Raw genomic sequence first — 20,368 nt, forward strand, 5'->3', positions numbered from 1 at the left:
TCACATCCAGACAAACCATACTTAGTGTAGCATTTGAGGAGGTATGAAGTGGTGTGGGTGTAGGTGATTATATGCTGCCCTTATACCCCTCTGAGAACTCTGTGGTCCTCAGCGACCCCTGTGTGATCTGGGGTGCCTCTTGACATCACTTACGCTAAGGGATCTGCATGGAGTAATGATGAACAGCCAATTATGTTAGGTCTCTTCCATCTCAGGATTGTCCTGTGCTGGAAGACTCCTCAGCTGCCTACCTAGTACAGCTGAATGACTTCTGCACTTAAAGATATGCACAAAGATATTAGGGTACAAAGTAGGGTTTCTGTCAAATCTAAATTAATAAACGATCTATATCGAATTCTTTGAGGAATCATTTGCATCTAGATTGTGGAAAGTTCCTTTACTGAATCAGGATAAAAAATATACTTCTGTTTGTCTATGGAGTATAAGTTTTTCAGGGTATAATGTTACTATGTTAACCTATCATTTTGTAAATGCCTTCTTACAAAATTCTTTTGCTTTGGATAGTGGGAGTCTATTTAATCTTTATAACTAATTGTTTTTATTCTTATGAAATTCTCTCTACGTTCCTCAAGTCAAATAGTCAAACAATAAAAATCCTTAAAATAAATGTTGTACTGGACTTTATTTTCTTGTTGGTATCTGATAATCAGATCCTGTGTAATGGGATGAGAACTTTGAAAAGTTGTTGTCCAAAGAAGATGACTCAGTTTCCTGCTTCTTACTCAAATAGTGCTGAAACCAAATTTCCTGTTGTTTCCATATGTATAATCTTAGGAATTGTCCTTTTATGGGAGATTGGGCAGTTTCTTACACTTAACTCCAACTTCCCTGTTTGTCATTCTCAGTGGCTGCACTGACCTGGAGGAGAGGTCAGCAGCTTGCAGATATCAGCTCATCAACCTAAGCAGTTATTTCTTAAAGTCTTTGGTGAACTGAATGTTTTATCTAGGGAGAACCTCTACATTGATGCCTGGCTCTAATCTCTCTCTTAGCAAATTCTTTCCAAGAGGAATTGCTCTGTTTTTTCTTAGTGAGTGAATCGGAGAGGGGAAGAGCTTTGTGCATTGTTTCTGGCTGAAATGCACAGAACTTCTGGTTTATATTTTAGCATAAAGCTTTCAAAATGAAGGCCTCCTTGAAGAACTCTGTAACTTCATGTGGTTGTTGTTGGTTCAGTAGTCCCAGCCCCCTCTCTTTTTGTTTTTTAAATAAGGATGTAAAATTGAGAGTAAGCCTCTGCTTTAGATTCAGTTCAGCTATTTTTTTAATATCCTGGTCTACAGAAAAATGTTGCTAGTTTCCATCTGCTTTACTTTGACCAAAGGGAAAGGTTTTTAAACTTCTTATAACTAATAAGAGAGTTGCAAAATCTTTTGATGAATAAAGCACACCATGTACAAAGGAGCCTGTGTAAAAGTCACTTTCCTTGGAAAACTTACAATTTAAGGTTTCTTATGAAAGAAATCTGATTTTGAAAGCATGGCTTGATTTTGAAAGGCATTTCTTCAGAAACCAGGACCGAGAGCCAGGAACCAATGAGTTCTAATATCAGCTATAAAGCTCACTTGCACCATGGTTCTATTGCTTTATATATATGGGTTTGTATACCCTCATTATGGCATTTGACCTTTTCAGCTTCTCATTCCACAATTGACACTATTGGGAATACTGGGATAGCCATTTGTGCAACTGCTCATATGCATAGGGTGAGAAGTATTTGGTGTATCAATAAAACAGCTTGAAAGAATACATATAAATGGATTTGGAGTGCTGCAACTTGATTTTGAAACACTTACCACGCTGAATCTACACCTTCATTTTTGGATTTAGTCATTTTTAAACTCCTGGTATTTACCAAGCAGTTTAAAAGTTCACTGATTGTCAAGAGAGAGGTAGTTAGCAGTGTTAATCTGAAGTCAAACAGGGCAGGGGTGGCACCTTAGAGATCATTCATAGCATCTGATGGAGTAGGCTGCTTTCTACAAAAGCTTATGCTTTCTGAACCAGCGAATCTTTAAGGTGCCACACAACCCAATTCTACTTGTTAAGAGTGAATTGAAAAGGAAAAGACTTACCAAAGGCTTATTTCCCTCTTTTAGTGAAATCCAGTCTTCTCCGTTGGAGCTGACCTCTACTCGGTATGTTTTCACATAATATATTTTGTTAGTTTCTTTCGAGGTAGCTCCCTGTGTCCCAATGCCAGAGACGAAGCGGATAAGGCCTAGATCCACCTGCAGAAATGAATATGGAGATGTAGCCAATCCAGCTAAACCATAATATTACAACAAACTTGGAAGGAATTATAGGAAACAAACTTGTTTTCTAAAGAGTGTAAGAAATGTATATGGAACATATCTCATATTTTGATTGCAATGTCATCCTTAGATCCTGTTCTGTAGCTATATCAGTTACTTCTTATTCCCAAACTATGTTAGCATAGTACATGGGAGTATTCTCCTGTTCAGTAGGAAAAGGAAGATTTATATGTTAAAAATATTCTGTTCCATACAAAAGAGGCACCTGCAAAGGAATTAGTGAAGTTCCTCAAGAGTTGGTTTTGACTATGATCCTATTTAATAGTTTCATTGACTAGCTTGCCACAAAAAGTAGGAGTTTGATAATGAAATTTGCTGATGACACAAAGGAAGAAGACAGCGTCAATACAGAGAAGAACTGGAATATCATACAGGGAGAACTGAATGACCTTGAATCCTAGAGTAATAGAAATGGTATGAAATTTAATAGTATGAAGTGCAAGGTCATGCACTAAGGGACTAATAAAAAGAATTTCTTCTAAAAGCTGAGAGCTCAACTGCAAGCAAAAGAGGAGGAGACTGACCTTGGTGCTTTTAGTCAGTCACATGATTATAAGCCACTAGTGTTATGCAGTAGTGAAAAAAGGAAAAATTGAGTTCCTAGGTTGTATCAAGCACGATATTTTTAATAGAGATACCTAAGTGTTAATGCTAATACCTCTCTTAACTGACAAACCCAGAGCAGCTTTATCATTAGAATTTAATGACAATTTATGGGCTGCTGAGGAATTGAATACTTTAAATGCATTTCTATAAAGTCTGTGTTGTGTGTATGTATATGTGCATGTTGAATGCCTTTTCTTCTCCCCCCTCCCTCCCTTCCCCCTGCCATAAACACCCATGCACAGTCAACATTTAAAGCAAGGTGTCAAACTCATCAGGCCCACAGACCAAACCCACATGCTGGATCCAGCATGCAGGGCTGGTTTGGTGTGAGTACTGTGAGTGCCCTAGACTGGCCTTGTGTGCTGTGTACCACATATATGCTAGATCCAGCCCCGCATACTGTGCGGAGCATGTGCTGAATGTGGCCCCACGCACTGAATGGAGCACATACTGGGTCCAGCCATATGCACTGTGCAGGTCTAGCCCAAGACCCACAGGTGGCACAGAGAGCCAGATGATAGGTCTTGCAGGAAGGATTCAGCCTGTGGGACAGATCATTACACCCCTGATTTAAAGGACTGAGGCTGACCTGAAACCTTTCTCACAGGCACAGGGATGAGCAACTTTTGCTGCTACTTTACCCTTCTTTAGAGAAAATAGTAATTGATACATTTTCATTAAAATTGAATCCATTAACCTGCCTTCATCAATATCTGTAATCTAGTGTTTCTTTCTTCCAACAAATTATTTCATTTCAATATAAAAAATATCTAAAAATACCAGTCACATTAATCTATACCCCCCCACAAAATGGAGGAAAGTCATCAATTCCACAGCGTTGAGTAAGGACTTTGCTCTTGACTGCATATGGAAATTACCTAGGTAATACAGTGATGGGCAGCATTACAAAACCCTAAAACAGACTGATTTGTAACAGTGCTGTGAGACTTTTAATTAATTCTGAATGAAATACATTTATAAAATGAATTTCTAAGTCAACATAAGCCACTAAAGCTTAAGAACTTGGTTGTAAAACAGACAAACAAAAAAAGATTGTCTCTTTCATTGCAATACAGCTATCACTAAGGAATGAAATACTTATATTTTTGGTTAAAAAAATCCATTTCCAATAACAGCATCTTCCAGACATTAATAAGTTGAAACTATGTTGAAGTAACCCCTCTTTTGTTAGTGTCTCATGCATGTCTCAGCCTTTTTATTATTTTCGTAACATGCAGGATGCAGAATGTATGTCCCCAGTGTCTTACAAGCATCCTTTTTCCTGGATGTATGTCATACATCCAAAGGCATTGGAGCAGTTAAATCAACATGCACTCAGAAAGATGAAGGAAGTGTTATTCAGGACAGACTGGCTGCTATTTCAATTTTCATGTCATATATAAGTCGTTTTGAAGTTCTGCAACCAAGAACAGTAGCCTTGTGTGGGAAGGATAGAACTGGCTTTAAGTGCAAAGCCCTTGTATCTACTATGGTTTTTAAGGCTGGTAAAGCCTATACTTACATTGTAACTTGCTGAAGCCCACCCCCCTGCCTCCCCCATATCGAACTTCTAGGACTGAAATGCTGCAAAGTTTTGTTTGCAATTGGGAAAAATTCTCTCTTTCTCTCTCTCTCAAAAAACATTTTTTTTCCCCAATACTGCCTTACAAAAACAATCAAGTGATTTAAAGTAACTAAAGAGTCTCAAATGTTAGATTGTTGCAATCTGAAAGTTAATGGGGGAATCTGGGCATCATTGCACAGAGCAATCTCAGTTTAACTTGAAATGCTCTCAAAATTGTACTCTGCTGATTGTAAAGTGTGCTGCATTGAGTCATGTCCAATACCACATCCAGTTCCAGGCTGAAGTGCACTCAACAATCTAGAAGTCTAAGGGAGTGTAGTGCCGAGTTATTTAAATGAACTGCTTCTTCTCTTAAAATTTGAAACAGCTCTTCAGTTTTGAAATGATTAGGGTCCCAAGTCTGAACTGTTCCGACTGATTTGAAATGACTTTAGTGGATTTTCTTTTTCTTTTTTTTAAATACACAATAAGGAATTCATTCTGAATGAAGTCAAGCAATGGTCTATTATTAGAGTTCTAGACATCTGAAGCCAGGCTAAAACATAACATCAAGGGCTAAGGGAACAGTTTGACTAGTTGACCGTAAGGCAAAAAATTATAACTGGCAAATGACTGCCCTTTCAGCCACCAAGGGCTAGGTCCACCAAAGACCTGAGGGTCTGTCCACATGTAGCTATGTAACACCATGTAGAGATACCCATGCTAGGTCTAAATGAGATGGTATGTTTTGACAAAGTATAGTAAAGTGCTTTGCTGACCCTGGAGCCAGCAGAGCTACATCAGCACAGTGATCTGCCTGAGATAATTTGACCTGCTCCTCTGGCCTAATTAGCCTGAATGATATGCCAGGCTGATGGAGAGCTGCACTACTGTGCCTCCAATTTTGGAACTATCTCATACTTCTCACCACAGTGCTGCTGTAAGATATGAAGTGCAGCAGGTACTGGACCTAGGTCTTCCTATTGGAGGAGGGTGCCCTAACTGCTAGAGAATTCATGCTGTTTTTCTGTCTCAGTGGATTTTCAGCTATTCACTAGCAGCAGGGGATGAGCATATCACATCCTAGAACATCCTGTGATCTTGTGATAAGAGCATTCACCTGGGATGTGGACGTTATGTGGAAAATTCCTCAATCAGAGTAGGAAATTGAACCCTGGGCTTCCACAAACTAGGTGAGTGCACTAACTATTGGCTACCAAAGAAAAAGACAACATTTCAAGTTATGCTTTCTGAGAAGTTGTATTCATTTAACTCTGGGAGAGGGCTTGGGGTTGCAAATTCCAAATAGAGTTAGGCAGCTGCCTGAACTCCAGCATAAAAACCCCCCCTAGACTATGGAGAAAGTGCTTCTTTCTTTTCCCTGCCCTTCTGGGTAGCCTAGGTGGCCCCCCACTCAGCATGATGGCTTTTATGGATCCTAAGCTTAAGTGACTAACTCTCCCTGTGCATTGTATAGGAAGCCTGGAACCAAAAATAATAGGTATTATAATATTAGCTGTCATAGTGCCTAACTTAGTGATTCTCAACCAGAGGTCGCGACATGAGATCCTTTAAGGGTGATGCAGGGTACCACCCTTAGTGCAGTTTGGTGTGTGCAGACAATTACAAATGATTCACAAGATAAACCCAGGAATTTCAAATAGGAATCCCTAGTGTCAAAAACATCCTGACCTGTTGTGGTCTTTCTGAGTTCTTTGGAACAGAAAAGTTGCTCTATTGTTTTCTGTAGGGGAAAATGAGCAAAAACTAAGAGCTGGCATTTTCTGAGAGGTGTCCTGAATCTACAAAGGTTGAGAATTGCTGGCTTTACTCTTTTTTTGGATCTAACCCCAAGTTTATTAATCCTTTTACTAAGTAGGGTGATAGAAACAACAGGTATATGGAGAACTACACTGGAAACCATTTGACACATTCTTCTATATTTCTAAACTTACTCTCACAAAATAGCAATAAGAATTCTTTTTATTAAGCCCTTTGTGATATCCAGCACTGCATTTTCCTCTCTCATGTTCTCATTTCTATGTTCATTAAGGATATGTAAAGCTTTATAATATGTTTAGAGAAAGGCCATGTCGGCATAATTCACCTCTGCACATAAGTGTAAGGGTTTTAAATGTTGTATAGGTCTCTGCACCAAGCTGAGTTTCAACCCATATTATCCAAATTCTTACTACACACTGGGCGTGTCTACATGTGCACATTCAATGTGCATTAGCCCAATTTAAGGCACTTTAAGGGCGTATGTCTACAAGTGTGTAGTGATTTTAGGCTACTTGAACCTAAATTTGATACCTGCATGAAGCAGTCGCATTAGCGAATGTATAGACACGCTAATACAGATTAACACAGTGTCTGTCAATGGATAGACACTGCATTAATGCACATTAGTGAGTCTGCACATGTGCTAATATGATTTAGCTATTTGCACCTAAATTTGATGTGCTTTAATGCACATTAGCACGTCCACATGTAGACATGCGCCTAAATTGCCTTAAGCAAAGGCGCATTAAGTTTAGGTGCACGTAAATACACGCCCACTGAAACCTGAAGGTCCCAAAAATATATGATGACACAGCTGCCCAGTGATACAATTTCCTAGTGTCATCTTCAGAGGGCAGAAATTCTAGGAAAACTATTCTATAATTCCATTAGATATTCTCATATTAGGTATTTTTAGGAGGTTCTAAGTATTGGGGGAACTATGCTAACACTTTTCAGTTGGGTCAGTGCATCACTTCTGCAATGGCTTCCAAGCATGATCATGTACAGAGTTTGTTAAATTGCATCAAGCCATTTCTGGTTATGAAATGAACAGGAATATTTGACAGCTGGCTTTTTGTTTTATATTAGATGCATTTTTGTTCTTTAGTTCGAGGAACTTCTGTTTCACGTTAAAATGAGCTGCAGAGGGATGTGGTGATGAAAGACTGTTCTTCTGAAGCTAAACATCAAATGCAGTCACTAAAATTATTTGACATTTCATTCTGTGTGTGTGAGTGATAAATAAACATCTGGCATTTATTTTATGGGATGCAAACTATTTTGTAAAAGTTATTGCAATTTGTGTGCATGTTATCTGAGCTAGTCTACTCAGTCTCTAAAGCTGGTATTGTGATGCCTCACTTCCCATACTGGAATTCTAGTCTTGAATACTGTATCTCAGTAGTTTTCTTCAGACTTTGGTTGTGTCATTCAGATTAAAATGTATATCCCTGATCAGAAATGAGGTATTAGGGCCTGATCCCACAATCACTGCTGAAAGTATTGTGATGATGAGACTACTGGTGAGTGCTGCACATGTTGACAGATCTTTACAGGACTGCTCCTCTAGTTTACATGAAATGAGAAAAAAAAATCAAACATACCATTTTTCTGGTAGAGAAATAGTCTTATGAAAAGTAAACTGGCGTTCTCACTTACTGCACTGAGCACCTTAAAGCAACTCCTTTCCAGTGAAACTAGATTGCAAGATGCTTAATGTTTCTATGTATGAACTAATTTTCTCCATCTTATTCTACTGTGCCTCTTAGCAACCAGTAAAAATAGGCTATTGGCTTAGGAATTGCAGGTGACATGTTATAGATATAGATATGCAAAAAAGTGATGCACACATTTTATTCCAAGCCATTTAAGTGGGAGGGTAAAGAAGCATAGTTAACACAACACAGTAAATCATGCAGCAAATCTCAGCAAACTCCTGGTTAAAGACCAGCATGCAACCTGCAAGACAAGAAATGAATATCCTTGCTTCCTACAAACATATATAATCATGTCAGGGTCTCAAAAGCTTTCCCCCACCGCAAAAGGAAAATCTGCCTCATTCAATAAAATATAGTCCACTGAGGCCATTATGGCAAGGGAGCGGTTGTTACCAGCTTCAACACCCTGACTATAGGTCTGTTCAACAGCCTGAGAAAATAAAGGACAAAGAGCTGGAGTTTGATTAACAACAGGAAGCTTTTTGTTGTGAGCATCTCTTGTGGCTTGAAAAGCTGTATAATCCATCACTTGATACTACATACCAAAGTAAATATTTTTGGAGAATTATGTCATTTCCTTAGATAACATGTATTGCTTTTGAGTCAGATTAAATTTGATACTTCATTGTTCTACTATTTCTTTTAGCAAGAGTTGTTCAGCATCTTCTTTAATTAGCATAGCCTATACGTTTTATTAGTACTTGCTGTTAAGCTGATTGATCAATTACTGTCTCATGCTGTATATAGAAGTATTTTTATTTCCCTTTTTATCAATATTTAAGTCACAAAGATTACAGTGTCAAACAGAAAATAGTAAAGTCTTTAATAGAAACCATAAAAGAAATTCTATTGATTTGGCTAGCAAATCAAATTAATCCCAGTAGTCTGTCCTTGAAATTTTGGTCATTATAAAAACATAGTTCCAAATGGCACAGTAGATATAAACGTTCAGCTTGACTTTTAGCAAAAAAAAAGAAAAAAAATATCTGTTGATTTTCCTTCATCTTTCTGCACAATTTCTTCTGATGTTAATAGCAGCTGCACACGGAAAATATACTTGCTCATGAGACTCTATCCTGCATCAGTGAATTCAACAGGGCATTTCTCATTGACTTCAGCAGGAGCACTGCTAGGGTCCGGAATCAGAAAATCACTTAATCATACGCTTGATATTGCTTATGTGCTTAATATTAAACATGTGTTTAAGTGCAGTCCTTAATGCAGAACATCCTTAGGGGATGCTCTGCATTAAGGTATAAGTGAGTTTTCAAAAATGGGTATTAAACATAAGCATGAAAGAGAAGATGGGCAAACATTTGTATCAAAGGATTAAAATCTCCTACCCGCTAAACAACAAATGTACTTGCTTTTATAGCAGAAATACTCCTTGTACTCTGGGTCATTTTTCTAAATTTCCATTGCTGATTTGCAACTGCAAAGTGTAAACCATTCCCTATCTGAAAACAAGGAACAAATTCAAGCAGACTGCTGCATTCAGATACTGACACTGGTGTTGCAGTTTGAGTAGAGAGAGATTTTTCTTAGAGGCAGATTAACCAGCTTCTATAGGAGAAAACTCTGGAAAACGATAAAAAGTATAGCTGCAAGGTATAAAGGAGTATTAGCCACTGTCATCACCATGCATGGTTATGAAAGAAAAGGACACAATGTGTAAGAAAAATTAAATAAAGAAAGAAAAGAAAAGAAAAACAGAAAAAGACAAATGAAAAGAAAAGACCTCTTTCTTTGACACAGAAAAGATAATGCTTGTGGGGGCCGTTTTGCATCTGGATTCATGGCACATTCTCCCACTCTTATGTTAATTTTTTTTGCATAAATCAGAAGCAACTAATTAAAAAAGAAATATTTAATTCTGACATGTTCTTTGAACTGGTGTTCCATCTGGTTCTGTTTGAATAGTAAAATCTGCTGTAGTTGTAAAAATTGGCAAGCGGCACTCTGGTAAAGAGAAACAAAAGAGACTCAGTACAGCAGGTTAATACACTAGCATTTCAACTTGAGACATTTCCAGAATTCAGCAAACCAAGTTGCTCCAGTATGGAAACTATCAAGATCAAATGTGAAAGAGGAAATACTGTTAGTGGGGTGGGAGAAGCACTGTCCCGGCATACATTAGCTCTGTGTGATATTTATAGTGTTAGTCTTTGGAAAGAGTTGGATTTAAAAGCATGGGGAATGCAATATTCTTCTGAAATGGGCTAAATGAATTTTGTGAAATGCATTCAGAGCAGATACAATGGTAAGAAAAGGTCCTTCAAATGCTCATTTCCACCTTAAGTATTTTTTTAATTTTCTGATGTAGTAAATTACATTCAGATGAATTAAAAAAATCTCCTCTTCCAAATGTATTTCTTACTTGATAACTCCTTAGAACCTGGACACTGAGATGCAATAAATTCTGATAACAAAGAATGAAAAATGTAATAGTATTTGGATTTCTATGGACTCTAGGATCCAAGTAATCAGCACCTTCTGCAATTTGAAACCCCTCTGTAGCAGCGAACAGAAAGGCTGATTAACTCCCCATGCTTTAGAAAGATTGTTTTACATCTTCTGGGAGCATATCTTACTGTGAAATATTACTTCTTTAAAATGAAAACCTTTGCTTCAACACTACATTAACTTGCAGATGGATAACTTGGACATTTACAATGACTTGGTCAGATAAAGGAAAAAATGTGAATGGCCCTTTTTCATGAAAAAATACTTAGGAATCCTTGCTGAGCAATAAATGATTCAGGAACTTAATACTTTTAATTAACGCCTTTTGAATACTTATTTGTAATTTACATTTATTTTTAAACCTGATCTTAATTCTGCGATCTGGAATGAAGACAAGTGTTTTGTGTAGTCTGAGTGTACCCTTCTCAAGTTTGTGTTAAAAATTATAGAACTGGAAAACTGTGTAGCAGTACTTACAGAGCCAGTCTCTTCTAATGGAAGAACATAATTGTAAGATTTTTTTCAAAGTAACTGAACAAACTAACATTCATGAATGAAAAGCAAGCACCCTAAAGACTTGCAGACAAATTATTTTACAGGTGAATGCCTAGGCTTTGTGTGACTGTCAAATTTCACCCATAGAATTTTGCTGCTAAATCATTTTACTCTGTTTCACTTACACTAAGCCCAGGTAAGTATGTCCTGTGCAGATCATAGCCCCACTATCTAATAATTTTTGAAATTTTGAATCAAAGTATAATACTTTATGCATGTAAGCATGCACATATAACCTTAGTTGCTCCCTATTTTTCTGCTTTATCACCCATACTAATGTGATAGAAGGAAGCTAGTAAGTCGGAGGATGATATATTATGATGGATATAACTTCTCATGATTCAGACCTTGAGCAAGCAGAGATATCTGCCTGTGTAATCTCTTTCATGCAAGAAGCGTCCCACTAAAATCACCAGGATTTTGTACACATGGATTCTTTAGAAGGATTGGTGGTATGGTTATGTCAACAAAAAGAATAAAAAAATGGGTAAATCACCATTTTTAAAAAGAGGCATCTTCTTTTCCTTTTAAAAGATAGGGCTCATATCCATGTGCATAGAGATAGGTAAGCAGGCTGTGTTATATGTGAATATCCATGGATTCTTGGAATCAATTGGTAGTTGTGTCATTCTAGAAATTTGGCCCAATCTCTGCAAATCAGGTTCAAAGTCATTTTTCCTTTTCAAAGGGAGAACTGTCAAGTAGAGCTGTGTGAAGCTTCAGGTGTTGATTCAATTCAGAAGAGATTCAGCCCGATTCAGTTGCTGAATCTCTGAATCCAAACTGAATTGGAAGACCAATAAAAAGGTCCAAATTGATTTGAAGCTCTCTGAATTGATTTGGAAAAGATTCAGAGAGCTTCGGAGATTCAGGCAGTCCCCGCGCACTACCACAGGAAGCTGCACCTGGACTCTGTGCCAGTAAGTAGGAGGTGGGGGGTGGGGCTAGAGGAGGGGGTTAGGGGACCATGGGGGGACCCCAGCCAGGCACCATCCCCTGACTGCTCCCCCAGCCCCCCTGAGCACCCCCCAACCCCTGCTTGCTCTCCCAGCCCTGTCAATGGCTGCCCCACCTGGCCCCAGCATCCCAGCTCTTAAAAAGAAAAAAGCCCCACATTCACCGGATACTGCAGCAGCCATCGGGGCTTCTGGTGGCTTGTGGCAGAGTCACCCATGCAGCATGGGGCAGTGGAGGGCAGTGGGGATCACCCCTTACCCCCCGCCTGGCAGGAGCCAAAGAGTGCGGGGCTTTAAAAAAAAACCTGCTGGGATGCTGGGGCTGGGTGGGGTAGTCATTGATGGGGCTGGGAGAACAGGCAGAGGATGAAGGATCATGGCAGAGCCCCCCCCCACGCAGCCTGGGGCAGTGGGGTGCAGCAGGGATCGCCTCCCTGCCTGGTAGGACCTGGTGAGTTTTTTTCAGGCTTTTCTTTCCCTGTTTTTTTGAAAGAGTCAGGACACTGGGGCTGGGAGGGGCAGCCATTGACGGGGCTGGGAGAGCAGGTGGGGGATGGGGCCTGTTTGATTAGGAGATTTGGCCAATTTGGTGGTGGCTGAATCTGCAAATCAGATGTGGTTGAATCGATTCGGGACAGTGATTCAAATCCCCGAATCAAATCAATGTCCCCTGAATAGGTTGAATCTGCATCTGAAGTGAATACTATCCACTTTGCACAGGCCTACTGTCAAGCTGGATAGCCCAAAAAATGACTCCACAATTCTTGCATTAAACTTAACATACGTTACCTTTTGTTTCCTGATAGCCTAATACCAAGTCTTTAAATGTGTAGGCTTTATGTATTCCCCCTGGTGAAAAAGCCAGTGACTATGACTATCTACAAGTGTTACATTTCTACTCTGAGAATTGCTGTTCCCCCAGTAGAAAACATGAGTGTACACTGTTCATGCTGTTTCTCCCAGAACAAAAATGGCAGTTCTGGGAGAAAAATAACCAAACTCCAACTGGATATAAGTGGTTCCTAGGAAAGTTTCAGTAGCAGATTTTTCCACCCTTCCCATAGACTGCTTGTCTACAGCCTTTGTCTGCATCCGCTTAGTTTGCCCTGTTCCTGGACACTGAGACCTGGGCAGATGCAGCAGTTCCCCTGCTCATTTCTCACAACAAAGTCCCCATTGTGAGGAGTGGATGTGGGCTTTGTCCTGCTGCTGGTTTCTGGGACTGGCCTAGGAGGAGAGAGGAGCAGCAGCCACTGCTCTTTGCCTCTTATAGTAGTCCCTAGTTTGGGGAAAAGGCTGGGGAACTTTGTAGTTCTTTCTAGCTTCCCCCTGCTGCCCAACTGAGTGGTAGAGACAGGATTGGAAAACCTGGGATCTGGGAATTGGGCTCAGAGAGGCTATCCCCAAGCCCAGTTCCTGGCCCTCAGGCCTTACATTCTGTGTGTGCCATTCAGTTGGGTGATGCATGCAGCAAGTTAAAAGCTTTGGAGCTGGGACTCAAGTCCAGGGAGGCTCTCCCTGGCTCTGTTTCCCAATGCTTCTGGCTTCAAATCACCCTATGTGCAGCCTGTCTGGGAAGCAGCACATGAGAGAGTTTCTGGAAAAGGCATGGGGGTGGGGGTGGAGTTCTGGACTGCATGAGACCATTTAAAACTCAGGGGGCTGCCTACTAACAACCTGTCCCTTTCTAAGGCAAAGGAGAGGATGGGGTGCCAAGTAACGGGCCTTTTAGGCTAGTGGCAGACATTACACTTAAACCAGTTTAAATGATCAGAAACTGGTTTAAAACTGTAACAGAACATATGTTCAGTACACATAAACTAGTTTGAAAATAGCAGAAACCGGTCTGAGTTAAACCTGATTGCGTGTAGTATCAGATTTAACTGATTTGGGTCAAACCGGTTTATGTAATGTCTGTTCCAGACCCGTTGCTGGTTTAAGTTAAACCAGACTCCCCTAACAACCCAGCATGCTCTCTGGGCTAGGCGGGGCTCTTTGCTCCACAGCAAAGCTGGCCCCTTCCCTCTGGTTCCTGGCTGGAGCTCTGGCAGAGACTGCAGGCTGCTTTTCCCTCCCCCCTCACCACTCTCTCTGCCTCGCTGAGAGGTGTGTGTATATTAGCTAGCAGCCCACATGCTAGCTATCGTCCATGCTATAGCAGACTGGACAGTGTCAGAATCAACAGGTAGCTGGTAATGTTCCTCTGTTATTTTCTTAATGGGGTGATAAACACTGTGCCATCAATTTCCTGCTGGACTGCTGGGGGGGGGGGAGGGGGGATCCTCCCTAATCAGAGCCACCTGCCTGGTCCTGGTCACACCCCCATTTAGCTAAGCACTGTAGAAGGGAAGGGATGGCTGCTCTAGCACCCTCTGGCTGCTAGCCTGAGCCACTGTAGACATTTACCTGCATGTCTGAGATGTCTGTGCAGTTACAAACTGATGTAGCCTAGCCAGGTTAGATTAACCCGCAAAGATTGAATCAATTCAGGTTCAGGCTTTTTAAATGTCTGTCCCTAGCCTTAGTGTCCCCTGGCTGGAGAGCTTGTCTGTGTAGCTCTCTAGCCAGAGGGATAGAAGATATGTATGCTCCAGCTCCAGGGCTATTTTTCTACTGGTAATAATTTCATAGAAATTACCAGTAAAAATGAACACCTGTATGCAGTCTATATCTAGATGTCGTGGTGAGAAAGAGGAGAGAGAGAGAGAGAGAGAGATGCATACCAATATTACGTCCAAGATTACTTCACAGTGTTTCAGGATGTGATGTGGCAAGGCTTGTAACCCAGCAGAAGGTAAGTTCCATTTGATAGTTACTATTTAGTAGTAACGGCATGGCATTAGAAGGGTACCTGCTGCCATTCATACTCTTTCAATTCCAGAGGAGGTGGAGAGCAAGGAGGAACAGTATAGAGACTAGTTAATGATGATTCAAACTGCATGAACTACTCTGAATGTTTCACTTGGCCATCAGTAGCTGAAAGGGACTTGACTTTTGTACACATGCATGTGCTGCAGCACTAGGGGCTTTTAAAAGCACCTGGCACTGCATCTTAAGCAATTGTGTAAGTGGCAAAATGTGTGTCAGTACTGAGAAAATGGTGGTAGCATGCTTTTGAACTAAAACATATCGAAGGCCACCATTTTTTGTGTGCTGATGTGCATTTCACTGCTTATACAACTGCATGAGTTTGCTCTGCATGTCAGCTCGTGTGCAGAGCAAACTCGTTTAATCTCAGAGCATGAAAATATATGTGTATAAATGCCTGATGCGTAGTGTGGCAGTTCCTCAGTTCTACCCTTTTTCCAGCATGATTTTAGTTCCACGCACATGGATTTAATTTTGAGGGTTTTTCATGGTCAGAGGATGATGTCCTAGAGCCTCTATTCTCACCTTCTGTGCTTCCCACCTCTGTTCTGTAGAAATTGCTCCCTTCTGGCTATCTAAAAGGCACCGTGATCTAATTTTAGTTTTGGAAAGCACACGCAGGAGTGGAACATTGTCAGTGGGAATGTCACTATAAAAAGGCTCATTGGCAAGAGTAGTTAATTTTTGGGGCACAGCATTTTAGACTTATTTCTATACAACAAGGGCCATACGTGTCATCAGTAGAACTTGATCTTAATGAGAGTTGCGATGATGAATGGAGGAAAGTGACTGTGATCCTAAGAGGGACCGGCCAGAAAGTCACTTTATACTAAAACAATTCACAGCCTTAAGTGTAATTAGCTAAAATGTACTGCTTTCCCAATTTATGCCACAAAGGGACAAGTTTATCCTTGAAATAGCTTTAGTTGTTAAAGCTGCACCAGGAATAAATTTGGCTCAATGATTTCAACATAGGAGGCCACAAAGAAGAGAAAGAACAGGCTACATAGGTACAGCTGGTTGTTAGAAGTTATGTGTAAACAGTCAGTCTCTGAAGAGAAGCCAGTTGTTCCTGAGAACAGACGAGATGAGACTCAGTTTAATGTTTGGTCAACTGTGTTTTCTCTGCTGGAAGCTTTTGTTTATCAGACAGCTATGAAGTTAACACTGATGCCTTTTTGTAGATGAATTAAAAAAAACCCCCTGAATGAAAACATTAGAGGTGAACCAAAAATGGAATTCTTTCCCTGCTGAAATACACCCCTCTATTCCTCCTGTCTTCTCAGCAGGGAGAGAACAAAAAACATGAAAGAGAAGTTGAACTGCTTTCTCATGGGCAGGTATTTACTACTTGGGGGGAATCTCATTTAACCTTCCGCTTTAATTTTTTTGCTGCTGCTGTGACAGTGTCACCGAACAGATAAAGCAGAATTAAACTCAGACAAAACAGCAAGAAAAAACACGGACAGAGGAGGCAAAAGACTGCAGAGCAACAGAAACCCTGGGGCATGGTTGGGGGACACACAGGACTCATAAGCCCCTCAGCTTCATACCACTTTACAGGTGTGGACAGAATGAGCAAAAATGTTCAATAGTCTCAGTGAGGTTCTCAGCAATATGTCTATCATCCACAATGCAGGAGGCAGGCCCAGAGGAACAAAGCTCTTTAGCTCAGTAACAACTGCTCTTATTAGAACATGCCTCAACTGTGTGCTCTGACCTACAGCACTATATTACTAGCTGCTCCCCTCAGTCATCCACTTCTTGTTCTTGCTTTCTACCTCTCCTGCAATTTGACACTTGCCCTATCTTGTAAATTAATTTGCTACTGCTGTACTTAGGAACAAATCCTGCATCCTCCTTCATTTTTGCAGAGGGCCCTGGCTGCAGTGGAACTGATGTTGTTCCACTGCATGGTGATGGAGAGGGGGAGGGGAAGCTGAGTTGCGAAGTTGAGCTGTGCAAACAAGGGATATGTGGTCAAATGAAATGTTTCATTCAACCTGAACTGAAATAGCTTGTCTTGATTCAAGCAAGTATACGGCTTAATTGTTTTAAAAATAAAACTGATGAATATTTGGAAATTAATTTAAAGAAAAATATTGTAATCTTTGTTTTAGAAAATATTTTTCTTTCTTTCTCTCCTCCCCCCCCCCAACAATTTGGAGAAACTTAGAGGAAGGCACAAAGCATTGCAGGAAAATGAGAAAAAAGAGGCAAAAGCAGTGCAAAGAGTTTTGTGCAGTTCTCCAAACGTCCCTTACCCCTCTTTGGTTTCTTTAGGGCAAAGCTCATGATTCTTTTGGTTTGCACTAGCACCTGTTTTCTAGGGTTTTACCATATTGTTTCACTACTTGTTGTCAAACTGTATACTTTGTTTCCTTGTCAATAAGTACAGGTACAAGAGCTTTATTCTGGATCAGTTAACCTAGGTCCTGGGCTGTGTCATGGTCTATAATGGTACTAATATTTAGAAAGGAAAACCGTTGTATCTTTCTGTACTCTTACGTAAACATATCTGAAGGCCATAAAATAACCACGATGATTATCCTTACAAAGCTGAACGGATCATTCTAGTTCTTTAAAGTTGTTTGGAGGGGCTCTATGTACTGTAAAATGACAGGGACTGAGTATATAGACTGCATAAATGACTTGTCTTCTAAAAGGGGATGGAGGCAGCTGGGGGTGGAGGAGGAAGGAAGTGACAATTATTGTGCACTCCCTATTGATGGCTAAGTCCAGCAATGAAGCCTGGGAGTTTCACCTGTCAGGTTGCCCTTCAAAGCTGGGGAGGACTCGAAAGCTGTGTCTTTTCAGGTTCTATCTTATCACACATAGTAGCATGATGCACTTCACTGCAGTGCAAATGCCAGCAGAACAAACAAAAGAGAGAAAAAGAAAAAGAACTTCCCCCCCAAAACCAGGCACCAGCAGCTTGCATTTCCCCAAGCTGTCATATGAAATGTTTCGATAAGCTTGCACGGCAAAGCCAACATAAACAACTGTCTGAGGTAAGACTAAACCTGGTAAAAAAATGAATGTGCCATACACATAAATACTGACTGAATTTTTAAGGAATACCTGATAAAAAAATGAGCTAGTTAGACAAATGAAGGTCCAGGATACCAAATGATGAACTAAAATTATTTTCAGATTTGTTACAGAAATAAATACACTATGCAGCAATTTATACCAGTTCTCATGCTGTTAGGTCTCACTTACAAGGGGATAAATATTAAAGGAATATAGATAACTGCAAGTTTAAAGGAATAAAGACAAATGTGGAAGAAAGTTTGTGGAGCAGATGTGCCTCTTCAAAGCAGATGTACTCCATATATATATAAATGTTTAAAATAAATGAGTATCTATATTCACCCACAACAGCAGAGTTAGCAATATACAGTAAATATACAGCTGATATTTTAATCAGTTAGGATTCTCAGAGCATGTCTACACATGCAATTAATGCACAGGAATAAACTCTGGTGCATACTGTGCTGGAGTTTAGTGCTCCTGGGCACTGTGTTTACATACGCACCTAGGACTGCAGCATGTTGAGCTGGGTCAGAGCAGCCCTGGCTGCCAAAGGGTTCGAGGGGATCAGCCTGCCAGCCTAGGGCTGCTCTGACCCAGCTTAATGTGCTGTGGAGGGGCTGGCTGGGGCACGAGGGTGCTTCAGTGTGGGGCTGACAAGTAGGCAGTCCCCACAGTGAAGCACCCTCATGTCCCAGCCAGCCACATCAATATCTATACATACATTGCTGTGAAGTAAAAAAACTCCACTATGGAATAGTACTTGTGTTTACAAGTACTAACCTATGGCAGAGTTAATTTACTCCATCCTAATAGCTGTGCACATGTAGATGCTGAGATGTTTACTGTGGAGCTAATTAGGCAACTCTGCAGTAAACATCTCATGTAGACATGCCCACAGAGTATTAATGCAGGCAGATCTGTTCTTATTTTCCTGTGGGCCTATGGTAAATTCCAGATTGGCCTTATAAGCACTGGGGCCCAGGAGAGTGACTGAAAGAAATGGAGTTAAGTTCTTTAGTTAGTCAATATGGAGAATGTGGGTGTATATGTAACATGAAGCAGCATCTTGATGAGGTGCACTGAGCTTGCTTCACACATGCTAGTTTTGTAACTGTAAACAGTGTAGCCATGTTAGTGTGGTAATGTGCATGCACCAAAAAGCTCTGCTTACTTGTTGAGGAGCTAATACAAGAAAGGAAGGCATGGATTGTTTCAGCGCAATCATGGAGAGTCTCAGATGCTGCTGCCTTGGATATGCCTTTATGTACCTCTAAAGGACAAACCATAAGTACCGCCATACTGAGCAATGAGTTGCATTAGACCTATCCAGTAAGAAGTGTGGAATGCGTCCGTTTATCTGGACAATCACCCCTCTCTAGGGGTTAGTCATCAGAATCTGGGCTCTGCATTAGATACCACCATCTCTTTTGGTTCCTGAGCTTAGAGTTCTCCTCTTGAGGTACATACTTAACATCCATCTCCTGAGGGTGTTGTCATCCACATTTTACAGAACCATCTAGCAGTTAGAGCAACCTGCTAGCAAGTGAGAGAACTTGCATCTTCCCCCGCTCAACACCGAACCACCTGGGTATTGGCATAATCTCAAGGGAGACCTTCTAGCTCAGGGGTGTCCAACCTTTTTGAATGTGGGGCTGGACCACAAACTTTTTATCACCCAGTGGGCTGGCGAACCATATTCCAAGACCTCACCGGAAGTGACATCACATCAGGAAATGATGTCACGTGACCTTTGAGACCACCGAAGTTGCAGGAAGTGACAATGAAATGGGTCTGCTTTGCACGGGAACTTACCCCGTGCCTTTGTCCACCCCGGCCTGGCCCTGAGGCACCCCTAGCTCCGCACGGGAACTTACCCCATGCCTCCGTCCGCCCTGGCCTGGCCCTGAGGCACCCCCAGCTCTGCACGGGAACTTACCCTGTGCCTCTGTCCACCCTGGCCCGGCCCCGAGGCGCCCCCAGCTCCACAAGGGAACTTACCCTGTGCCTCCGTCCACCCCGGCCCAGCCCCGAGGTGCCCCCAGAAAACATTCTGATTTGTCTTGGTCTTCCTTAGTTCTTTTCAACAGAAGAATTTCTCTATTATTTTCTGGTAGTCCAATAATGTGTGCAAGCTAAGAGTTGGCATTTTCTAAGCAGTGCCTTAAGCCTAAGAATGTAGAGAACTGCTGATCTAGCCAGACAGACAGAGAGTTAAGGGAGACAGAAATGCCCTGGTCCATGTCCAGAAGCCTGAGCTCAGTGTAAACTAATTGTTTGTATGCAGGGGTGAATGCAGAGGGGCTCTGGTGATGTGGTCACAGCCCCCTTTGGCTGTGCACAGCATGCACAGTGAGCTTTCAGAGCTCACTGGCATGTCAGCGGAGCTCCTGCTGGGAGTTGTATGCGTGCCTTGAGAACTATGGCTAAGTACAGAAAGTCAACAAGCGATAATCAACTGAACTGACATTCAGTTTTTAATTGGGA

At 41.1% G+C, this 20,368-nt stretch overlaps 1 protein-coding gene across 4 annotated transcripts in view; it reads right to left on the bottom strand.

Moving 5' to 3' along the window:
• Positions 1-20,368, bottom strand: part of NRP1 (neuropilin 1) — a 155,135-nt gene that overhangs the window by 37,165 nt on the left and 97,602 nt on the right. For all 4 annotated transcript variants that reach the window (XM_059729140.1, XM_059729141.1, XM_059729139.1 and 1 more), the window contains exon 7: positions 2,097-2,252. In XM_059729140.1, coding sequence (XP_059585123.1) covers positions 2,097-2,252 — 156 coding nt within the window. The remainder of the gene's footprint in view (positions 1-2,096; positions 2,253-20,368) is intronic.

Source organism: Alligator mississippiensis, chromosome 5, assembly GCF_030867095.1.
Source record: "Alligator mississippiensis isolate rAllMis1 chromosome 5, rAllMis1, whole genome shotgun sequence".
Lineage (NCBI taxonomy): Eukaryota > Metazoa > Chordata > Crocodylia > Alligatoridae > Alligator > Alligator mississippiensis.